Source organism: Lissotriton helveticus, chromosome 5_1 (genome assembly GCF_964261635.1).
Source record: "Lissotriton helveticus chromosome 5_1, aLisHel1.1, whole genome shotgun sequence".
NCBI classification, from domain to species: domain Eukaryota; kingdom Metazoa; phylum Chordata; class Amphibia; order Caudata; family Salamandridae; genus Lissotriton; species Lissotriton helveticus.
This window is the reverse complement of record NC_136065.1, coordinates 4,428,764-4,440,341: the sequence shown is the minus strand read 5'-3', so window position 1 is coordinate 4,440,341 and position 11,578 is coordinate 4,428,764. Positions and strand designations below refer to the sequence as shown.

The 11,578-nt window shown below is 53.4% G+C and overlaps 1 protein-coding gene across 1 annotated transcript in view; it reads left to right on the top strand.

The window, feature by feature from the left end:
* Positions 1-713: 713 nt before the first annotated feature.
* Positions 714-11,578, top strand: part of LOC144754047 (saoe class I histocompatibility antigen, A alpha chain-like) — a 158,630-nt gene continuing 147,765 nt past the window's right edge. Inside the window, exon 1 of the mRNA XM_078641560.1 lies at positions 714-880. Within this exon, the coding sequence (XP_078497686.1) occupies positions 817-880 (64 nt within the window). The 5' untranslated portion in view covers positions 714-816. The remainder of the gene's footprint in view (positions 881-11,578) is intronic.

Below are 11,578 nucleotides of genomic sequence, written 5' to 3'. Positions count from 1 at the left end.
GCTTCTGAGCACTATAATAAAGATCAGAGGGGGACTCAAAAGAAAGGAAGGAAACGAAACCTCGGACTTCACTTTCACTTGCTCCATCTAGCTCCTCGCAGCGAGGCTCTACCTGGCGAGTGATGACGCGCTGCTGTTCTGCCTTCTGTTTGGTCGTATACACCCCGCTAAGAACCGCAGGAGGCGCTTTACACGGGCAGCAGTCCCATTACAACAGGTCACAGTCATATCATGGACAGGGGGGGGGGGGGGGGGGGGGTGAAGTGATCGCCCAGAGTCACAGGGTGCGGAGCCGGCGCTGGGACTCGAATCCGGTTCCTCAGTTAAAGTCGGCAGCTCTGGCCATAACGAAACATCCTCTCCCAGCCAATAACATCGAGGGTTTCTAGGCACTTTAGAGTCTAAACACAAGCAGCGCTCACCACAGCATCAGAAGAAGGCAGCGCCGCAAATAACAAAAGGAGTTGAGGGTGACCCCCCTGTGCAGACTCGTCACTGTGGTCTGCAGCCAGGACAGGCAAGGGGGCTTCTAAGCACTATAAAAAAGATCAGGCGGGGACTCAAAAGAAGGAAGAAAACGAAACTTCTCTCTCTACTTTCACTTTCACTTTTCCATGCTCCTTCTAGCTCCTCGCAGCGAGGCTCTACCTGGAGAGTGATGACGCGCAGCTGTTCTGCCTTCTGATTGGTGGGTTCCGCTCTCCCTCCGAGCCCTGGGGGGCTGAGCTCAGATCGTGTGAAGTTCTCACCGGAGCTCGGACTCACTCAAGGCTGTGGTTATTGCCCCCTCGGTGACATCACTGCTGCCCTCTCATCATGACCTGGGGTGCCCCCCTCCTCCTGCTCCTGGGGGGGCTCTGGCTGCAGCCGGCCCGGGCAGGTGAGTGACCTGGGGAGGGGAAGCACATCGTGGGTGGGGGTGGTGAGGGGGATAGGGAGGGGGGGCTCCACTGGGGTGTGTGAGGGATGTGTGTGGGCATCATTTTATGCCATACCTTATGCAAACTTTTAGATTTTAGATTTCTTGTTCTTACGTCCTATCTCTTTTGTATAACATTTTAAGTAATCATACAATAAAGAGTAATTCAGTGTAACACGGGGTGAGGGCTGTGTGTGGGGATCAGTGTAACACGGGGTGAGGGCAGTGCGTGGGGATCAGTGTAACATGGTGAGGGCTGTGTGTGGGGATCAGTGTAACACGGGGTGAGGGCTGTGTGTGGGGATCAGTGTAACACAGGGTGAGGGCTGTGTGTGGGGATCAATGTAACACAGGGTGAGGGCTGTGTGTGGGGATCAGTGTAACACAGGGTGAGGGCTGTGTGTGGGGATCAATGTAACACAGGGTGAGGGCTGTGTGTGGGGATCAGTGTAACACGGGGTGAGGGCTGTGTGTGGGGATCAGTGTAACACAGGGTGAGGGCTGTGTGTGGGGATCAATGTAACACAGGGTGAGGGCTGTGTGTGGGGATCAGTGTAACACGGGGTGAGGGCTGTGTGTAGGGATCAGTGTAACACAGGGTGAGGGCTGTGTGTGGGGATCAGTGTACCACAGGGTGAGGGCTGTGTGTGGGGATCAGTGTAACACAGGGTGAGGGCTGTGTGTGGGGATCAGTGTAACACCGGGTGAGGGCTGTGTGTGGGGATCAGTGTAACACAGGGTGAGGGCTGTGTGTGGGGATCAGTGTAACAAGGGGTGAGGGCTGTGTGTGGAGATCAGTGTAACACGGGGTAGGGCTGTGTGTGGGGATCATTGTAACACGGGTTGAGGGCTGTGTGTGAGGATCAGTGTAACACAGGGTGAGGGCTGTGTGTGGGGATCAGTGTAACACGGGGTGAGGGCTGTGTGTGGGGATCAGTGTAACACAGGGTGAGGGCTGTGTGTGGGGATCAGTGTAACACGGGGTGAGGGCTGTGTGTGGGGATCAGTGTAACACGGGGTGAGGGCAGTGCGTGGGGATCAGTGTAACATGGTGAGGGCTGTGTGTGGGGATCAGTGTAACACGGGGTGAGGGCTGTGTGTGAGGATCAGTGTAACACAGGGTGAGGGCTGTGTGTGGGGATCAATGTAACACAGGGTGAGGGCTGTGTGTGGGGATCAGTGTAACACAGGGTGAGGGCTGTGTGTGGGGATCAGTGTACCACAGGGTGAGGGCTGTGTGTGGGGATCAGTGTAACACAGGGTGAGGGCTGTGTGTGGGGATCAGTGTAACACCGGGTGAGGGCTGTGTGTGGGGATCAGTGTAACACAGGGTGAGGGCTGTGTGTGGGGATCAGTGTAACAAGGGGTGAGGGCTGTGTGTGGAGATCAGTGTAACACGGGGTAGGGCTGTGTGTGGGGATCATTGTAACACGGGTTGAGGGCTGTGTGTGAGGATCAGTGTAACACAGGGTGAGGGCTGTGTGTGGGGATCAGTGTAACACAGGGTGAGGGCTGTGTGTGGGGTTCAGTGTAACACGGGGGGTGGGCTGTGTGTGGGGATCAGTGTAACACCGGGTGAGGGCTGTGTGTGGAGATCAGTGTAACACAGGGTGAGGGCTGTGTGTGGGGATGAGTGTAACACAGGGTGAGGGCTGAGTGTGGGGTTCAGTGTAACACAGGGTGAGGGCTGTGTGCGGGGATCAGTGTAACACAGGGTGAGGGCTGAGTGTGGGGATCAGTGTAACACAGGGTGAGGGCTGTGTGTGGGGATCAGTGTAACACGGGGTGAGGGCTGTGTGTGGGGATCAGTGTAACACAGGATGAGGGCTGTGCGTGGGGATCAGTGTAACACAGGGTGAGGGCTGTGTGTGGGGATCAGTGTACCACCGGGTGAGGGCTGTGTGTGGGGATCAGTGTAACACGGAGTGAGGGCTGTGTGCGTGGATCAGTGTAACACAGGGTGAGGGCTGTGTGTGGGGATCAGTGTACCACCGGGTGAGGGCTGTGTGTGGGGATCAGTGTAACACGGGGTGAGGGGCTGTGTTTGGGGATCAGTGTAACACAGGGTGAGGGCTGTGTGTGGGGATCAGTGTAACACGGGGCACGGGCTGTGTGTGGGGATCAGTGTAACACGGGGTGAGGGCTGTGTGTGGGGCTCAGTGTAACACAGGGTGAAGGCTGTGTGTGCGGGTCAGTGTAACACGGGGTGAGGGCTGTGTGTGGGGATCAGTGTAACACGGGGTGAGGGCTGTGTGTGGGGATCAGTGTAACACAGGGTGAGGGCTGTGTGTGGGGATCAGTGTAACACGGGGTGAGGGCTGTGTGTGGGGATCAGTGTAACACGGGGTGAGGCTGTGTGTGGGGATCAGTGTAACACGGGGTGAGGGCTGTGTGTGGGGATCAGTGTAACACAGGATGAGGGCTGTGTGTGGGGATCAGTGTAACATGGGGTGAGGGTTGTGTGAGGGTATCAGTGTAACACTGGGTGAGGGCTGTGTGTGGGGATCAGTGTAACACGGGGTGAGGGCTCTTTGTGGGGATCAGTGTAAAACGGGGTGAGGGCTGTGTGTGGAGATCAGTGTAACACAGGGTGAGGGCTGTGTGTGGGGATCAGTGTAACACAGGGTGAGGGCTGTGTGTGGGGATCAGTGTAACACAGGGTGAGGGCTGTGTGTGAGGATCAGTGTAACACGGGGTGAGGGTTGTGTGAGGGTATCAGTGTAACACAAGGTGAGGGCTGTGTGTGAGGATCAGTGTAACAAGGGGTGAGAGCTGTGTGTGGGGATCAGTGTAACACGGGGTGAGGGCTGTGTGTGGGCATCAGTGTAACACGGGGTGAGGGCTGTGTGTGGGGATCAGTGTAACACGGGGGGAGGGCTGTGTGTGGGGATCAGTGTAACACGGGGTGAGGGCTGTGTGTGGGGATCAGTGTAACACGGGGTGAGGGCTGTGTGTGGGGATCAGTGTAACACGGGGTGAGGGCTGTGTGTGGGGATCAGTGTAACACGAGGTGCGGTCTGTGTGGGGATCAGTGTAACACGGGGTGAGGGCTGTGTGTGGGCATCAGTGTAACACGGGGTGAGGGCTGTGTGTGGGGATCAGTGTAACACAGGGGGAGGGCTGTGTGTGGGGATCAGTGTAACACGGGGTGAGGGCTGTGTGTGGGGATCAGTGTAACACAGGTGAGGGGTGTGTGTGGGGATCAGTGTAACAAAGGGTGAGGGCTGTGAGTGGGGATCAGTGTAACACAGGGTGAGGGCTGTGTGTGGGGATCAGTGTAACACGGGGCTTGCCTTTCTCCTGTGAGGTCCAGTCTCTGCCCCCCGCACATATTTGCCAAGTTTCCCAGGTTCATGTATGATGAGCTTCAGCTGTTCAGGTTTTTTCCTTTGAATTCTGGGACTTGTAGTCCTGTATTATATTGTAATAAATTAGCTGACAGGTCCCAGAATTCATAGAAAACACCTGGCCTGGAGCAGCACATTGCTTGGACCTGGGAAGCTTGACAGGAGTGTGTCTGGTTATTCTCCTAACTATTGGTGCCCTTCACCCCTGGTCTCTGGGAGTAATTTGCAAAGTATCTAAGGATTGGTTGTGGAGGGGGCACACATTTCTGCAGCAGGTGCCTCAACCCCAGGAGATGTTTGAAAAGCTGCCTTTTTGTGATCGGTGTCCTTGTGGCTGAGTTCATAAAAAATAGATGCACAAGTTGGCTGTCAAACTCTGCTTTTCATGACTCTCCGCCTCTTGACTCCACCCCATTTCCCCTGCCACACTTTGACACCCCCGTTAGGGATACCCGGGGTGTTCTTTTCTGATTCCAGCTCTGTACATACAGCTGCTTCACCTGCAGGCATTGGATTAAAGGCACAACAGGTCACACTCTGCCATTAATTCTTGCAGAGTCGATAAGAGAGTGGTTTAAGTGGGGGCTGTGAGAAAGTGCCATCTTTCTTGCATGGTATGCCCCCACTTTTTGCTGAATTGCTGATGTGCTTTGACTGAGTGTGCTCTGGGCTCCTGCCAATCAGGTGCCCAGGGCCTGTGTTCCTTCCCTAAAACTGTGTTGAAACTAAAACCCAATTGGCATCTCTGGCGACCTGTCAGCCCATGGTAAATTGTACCCTAGGTACACAGGCCATTGTGACCAGAGAAGACCCCTAAGGGCTGCAGCACTTATTTTGCCACCCTTAGGGGCCCTGTACCCTGACACACACAAACTGCCTTTGCAGGCTGAGTATCTAGGTGCAGAACTAAACAAAGAGACGGCATGGCACACATCCCTGTGTGCCATGCCCACAAGCCCACTGCCCTGGCATCCATCAGTTACCCCTCTAGCTGGGTGCCCTATGCCAGTGGTGTGGGCGCAGGTGCATGAGCCCTGTGCCCCTACAGTACCCAAGGCCATTCCTGGGCACTGTAAGTGCAGTGCTGCCATTAAGAGTATATGGTGCTGGGAAGTTGTCATCACGAACTCCAACGCACCATAATGGCTACACTGAAGACTGAGAAGTTCGATATCAAACTTCTCAGAACATTAAACCTGCACTGATGCCAGTGTGGGATTTAATGTAAAATGCACGACAGAGGGCAACTTAGAGATGCCCCCTGAAACCTAACCAACTCCCAGTGTCCTGACTGCATGGCTACCGAGTCTGCCACCCAGCAGACATGTTTCTGGACCCCTGGGTCGAGAGCCTGCCGCTCTCAGGGGCCTGAAACAATGTACATCCTGGGACGAGGTGCCAAGCTTCCTCCCCCAGGATGGGCAGGGGAGGCTTCAAAGGCATTCCGCCTTTGTGAGCTTCTCCAGGCCACTTGCTGTACTCAGCAACTGGCCCCCACCGGTTCTGACCCCCAGTCTGGCTGGAAGAACTGCGGGAAACCCTAAGTGAGGAAAGGGGGTGTGCCAGCCCATGCCAACTCCACCCCTCAGGTGGGAGAGGCATGGTGAAGCACAACTCCGGGCTCCGGCCATCTTGAGGATGGGGAGCCCTGCCCAATCAGAGATAGGCTCCTGCCCCCCTCCCACTGGAGAGGAGCAGGCTAGGGGGTGTACTCACTCCAGGACAGGGACCCATTTGGTCCCTGCCCTTGCCCTACCTGTAACACCCCTAAATTTAGTATTTAGGGGCACCCTGAACCTTCCTTCCTTAGATCCTGATTGAAACAAGAAACAAGAAGACCTGCTGTGCAGCTGCTAACAAGAGGATGAAACCCACTGACTTGGCCCCAGAACCGTACAGGCCTGTTGATCCTTGAACCTGCTCCTGCGAAACTCCGGCGACTCCTGCGGACAGCAACCTCGAAAACCCCGGAGGACCTGCCTGCCTTGAACCTTCCAAAAGACTGGGACTCCCACGAGCAGTGGCTCTGCTGAAACAGCAATACCCCTGCTGCCAGCCAGGAACCGCGAATCCAGCCCACTCTGCACCCGTCGAGCCTGGCCTGTGCCGGAGTGAACCAAGACCACGATGACATCCCTCCGGCGACTGTGACCCGGAGTCCAGTGCCCAAAGACCCTCCTCAACGTACCAGACGACGCCTGCAGCCTCAGAACCAGGGACCCCTCCAACCACGACCGGCTGAGGGTAAGATTTCCTGACACCAAAAGACACCCCAGCACCCGGTGCCCTGCGGCCCCTTGGGCCTTCCTTTGGGGTACCTACCTCTTCTCCAAGATCCCAACTTACCTCTTGAAGTGGTGGTCGCACTTGAAGAATCTCCGTCCCCGAGTCTGCAGCCTTTGTTCACTTTTTAACTTTCCCATTGATTAACATTTAGCGCCCGACGGCTCAAAAGCACCCTGCACCCAGCCGCCCGAGTGCCGCTGGAAGTGCAGCAACTACTCTACTTTACTTCCCCACTTGCCCTGTGTAGGAGAGTAGGGTCTGCTATCCTATGGTCACCCCAAATTTTTGCTTTTTGCTTCACTGGTTTTCGACTACTGAGGCTGTGGGCCTGCTGATCAGACCCCCAGCCTGCTGTTCTCTCACTAAATTACTGACACATGTGCTATAGGCACATACCAATTGGAAATGGACTCCTTGTCAGCCCCTGTATAATGCACTATAGGTGCACAGGGCATAGGGGCCACCAAGGCCTACCAGGGGCTGCAGCATATCTTTTGCCACCCCTGGCTGGTTCTTAAATTGACACAACTGGCTGATCACTCAGCTGGGGTAAGGTGGTGTAAACACCCCTTGCTTAGATATAGTATACCTATATCTAAACCTATATCTGGACACATGTAAACCTGTGAGCCACTCCTATAGAAGGCCTCATCAATCCTGGAGGCTGAGTGCGTGGTTTTATGTGAGATGGAGCTCTAGCATGAGCTGAGCCTGTCTGCAGCTGTCGGGAACAACTCCCTAGGCTGTTTCAGGATAATGCCATACCATATACTCTTAAGTGCCTTATAATCCTCGCGGTTAAATAGCAACTTTGGTTTGGCTTTATCAAAACATGTCGTGTAAGGTGTCATACGATTTGGAATACCATCCCCTCGCCAGTTCTGGCGACGGGGATGGCATTCCACCCCTCTAGAGGGGTAAGACATGTTGCTTTACTGAAACGCGGTTAATTTCTCCAAAGACCTTAGATCCACAAGATGGATGCCTCTGCCACAGACAAATGTCTGGACCCCTGTAGCTGACCGAAACTCAGCCAAAGGGGTCCTGGACAAAGGGTTTCCTGTCACAGGAGGGTGTCACCGCCCTCCAGACAGGAGATAGTGGATTGTAGCAGGGAGGTTTGAAAGAAACCAGACACTGCCTGGGGCGCACAAGGCTGCCCCTTGCATAATCCGGCCAAACCGGTTCTGGGGCACTCCAGCCCTCGTGCCAGGGTGGCCTGGATGAAAGGAAGGGGGTGTATCCACCCACTTCCTGGGTCCCACCCATAGGGAGGGACCTAACAGGTAATCACGCCCCCCAGATTCGAATAAGAGTGGGAGCAGTGCCAATGCACATCAGATTTCCTGGAAGAAACATTTGAAACGAAATTCTGGACCCTTCGCCCTCCATCTCAACGTGGAAGCCCGAAGAATCTCCCTTGTGGTCAAGGAGTGACCACCCTGCAGCAGCAGGCACCATCCAGCCCTCGACGTCTACTTAGTGGCAGTTCCCGCCGGAACTCGAGCGACTGAGATCGACGAGATCAAGCCTGCCTGCCTTCTAACAGCCCGATCCACAGTCCCTGCAAAGCTGAGACCCGTGGAGGCGACCGGAAGCGTGGGGCACGCCATCTTGAATTGACCACGAGACGCTGACCGTGCAGCCCACGAGTGATCCTCGAAGCTGTGCACCGGGGTTTGAGAAGCCCCCACCCTGAGCTGCTCCTGAGCCGAAGTTCAGCCCTCCACACTCGACGAGTGCTGCGTGGGGCCCTTTGGCTCTATTTGGCTCAACGCGTTGGCCCGGTCACTTGCCAGCTGGCTAGTGGTCCCTGTGCCGACGAACTAACTAAGAAGACTCGTGAATCTGGTTGCTCCAGATCCACACCAGCTCCCCTGAAAAGGAGCCCCGACTCTGACCTTCCTGGTCCGAGTGAGAAGCAATCTTCCGATCCCGCGTGGATTGCTCTTGCCAAGGCTTGTTTGCTCCAAACTTGAAGCCGACTGCACCGACGGTGAGAGCCTGCGTGGGACAGATCGTGACCTGCTCCTGGACGTCGCAGATGCCCCAGAGCCCACGTGACAGCGGAGAGAAGCTCCTCGACGACCACCTGATTGCGCCCGACATTGCCTGGTTCCGTCCTGGTTCCACCCTGGTCACTGCTGAGTGACCCAGACTCTGTCCCCTCTGCTTTCAGGTACTCTACAACTTGAGTCCACCCTTGGACTCCACCGGACACTTCATCTTTAACCCGCCTGCAGCCCTTTCAGCTTCAAGCACCAAGAGCCTGCGAGTCAGAACCCGACGCCACTTCGACCCTGTGCACCCACTTCCTGTGGGTGAGGTAACTTTGCTCCGCCGGTGTTCCCACACTGGTGCACACCTCTAGGGTCTGTGTGTTAAGTTTTGTTCCTCTAGGTTCAGCCGAAGTGTCCTTTAACTTTAACTTTACAACTTTTACGCACCATTGGTTAACATTGGTGCGTGCTTGCGCTTTCCGCACATCTCCTGAATCCCGAGGGCCATTCCCGACTTCAGCATTGCTTGTCCTGACTGCTCCCAGCGATTCCCTAGGCCCTAGGCCTAACCACTGCTCGAGTGGCATCTCTTATACCACTTGTTTAGTATATGGTTTGAGTGGCCCCCTGCCCTCATCCATAATTGTGCAACTTTGTATGTTTAAACAGTGCTTTTGATTTAACGCTTGTGCCCCTTTATTCATAAAGAATACTGGGGATTGTTTTTAGTAATAAACACATATATTTTTATAATATATACTTGTGTGGTGTCCTTTCATTTGGTATTACAGGATTGTATGTGGTAAAACAGCTCGCTTAACACGACCTCTTAAGTTAAGCCTTTAGGCTGCTTAGTCCATGCTACCCCTAGGATAGCTTGTCTAATAAGGTTGACTTACAACCAGACACCATAAGGGTTTGTTTGGTCAGGTAGTAGGTGGTTCCAGAATTGGAAACATCCCCTACCAGGCCAACTTCTCACATTGGTGAGCAGCGGTGCGGATTTGAGCTTGCTGTTGTTTTACCATTGCAATCTTTGTATCAAATTGAAAGATCACATCAAGTACCTCTAGGTACATATAAATCAAAAGCTTAGCATATTAAGTTCTACTGAACTTAGTAGTTGTAGATTAAAGGGATTAGCACACCCTGACTACAACTCACTAGCAAGGTACAGTAGGAAAACACTTAGTGTAGGTAAGTGCACCACTTACACCTCACTAGTAACCATGTCTGACACAGGAAAAGCCTCAGGGTCTAATCCTGTGACAGTTGACCTTACCCAGGCAACTTTTGGATATGACAAGTTAACCCGTAGAGACTTGATTGCCTTGTGCAAAGCAAGAGGGTTAAAAAGGGGCAGAAGCCCCACCTGCCAAATCCTGGTAGAAATCCTAGAACAGGATGACTTAGAGAAGGCGAAGGAAGCTTCCCTAGAAACAGGAAATGGAGGGAACCCCCCTGTAACTGATCCCCCTCAGGAGGAGGATGATGATGATGACTTAGATGAGGACTCAGACGTTGAGGACTTAGAAGTCCAGGATCAGGGTAGCCAGGTTCCAGTTGCCAGGCTTAGCCAGGCCAACTTGGACCTACTGGGGAATGGAGAGGGCCAGCACCTCCCCAGAACCCACCATGGGATTCTCCCAGGCAACAGAAGAGTGAGATCTCCCTCAGGGGACTCTCATATTTCTAGTGCCTCCAGAGAATCAGAGAGAGGCATGACTGCTTCTCAAAAAGCTGAGCATAGGGCTAGAATGAGGGCTGTCAAACTCCAGATAGAGAGAGAGGAGGTAGCCCTGAGTCAAGCTAGACTTACCTTAGCTCAAGCTAAACTTGCCTTGGCAAGAGAGCAGAAATTAAGTGGCTTAGATGTCACTGGTGGCAGCAATTTTCCAAGAGAAAAAGACAGGGCCTATGACAATAGAAACCTGACCAAAATTGTGCCCCCCTTTAAAGAAGGGGATGACATCCACAAATGGATGACTGCTCTTGAGAGAGCCTGCATGGTACAGCAGGTTCCTGAGGATCAGTGGGCTGCAATTTTGTGGTACTCCTTTTCTGAGAAAGGGAGGGACAGGCTCCTCACAGTTAGACCTGAGGATGCCAAAAACTACTCTGTTTTGAAGAGTGCTCTTATTGAAGGGTATGGCCTAACCACTGAGCAATACAGGTTGTTGTTCAGAGACACCCAAAAAGCACAGACTCAAGACTGGACTGATTTCGTTGAGTGTGCCACTAAGGCTTTGGAGGGTTGGTTGCAGGGAAGTAAAGTTTCAGACTATACAGGATTGTACAATCTTATGATGAGAGAACAGATCCTTAATAACTGTACAAACCAGCTGTTGCATCAATACCTTATTGACTCTGATCTGACCTCTCCCCAAGAATTGGGAAAGAAGGCAGACAAATGGGTCAGAACAAGGATTAAGCAGAAACCCCAGAACCAAGGTGGTGACCAGAAGAAAACAGACCAGAAGGGTGGTAATCAGAATCAGAAAGATAAAGAAAAAGACCAGAAGTCTTCAGGCCCCCAAACTAATAGTAAGGAGGGTGGTTCCCAAAATGGTAACAAGAAGAAGAAGAACAAAGGTCCAAAGACACCTTGGTGTAATACCTGCAAATCAGTTTCACACTGGGGCAGTGAGTGCACCAAGGCAAATCCAGTTCCCACCACTACAGCTCCTAAAGCAACTGCAACCCCAAGTACAGTAAGCAGTGGTGGAACACAGTCCAAGGGTGTAGCTGGGTTGACCCTGGGTATTGAAGTAGGATCTGGCCTAGTCAGAATCCCTACACAGGCAGTTCTCCTGTATGATGTGGACATTGAGTTGCCCACTGCAGTAAGCCCCACTAACCTGGGCAAATACAGGCAGACTCCCTTAATTAATGAGAAACTGGCTCAAGCATACAGGGACACATGTGCCAGTGTCACAATGGTGACACCTGACTTTGTGGACCCTGGACAGATTGTACTAGGAGAGAGCTACCTAGTAACCAATGCAAGCAACTCCACTACTTCCCAT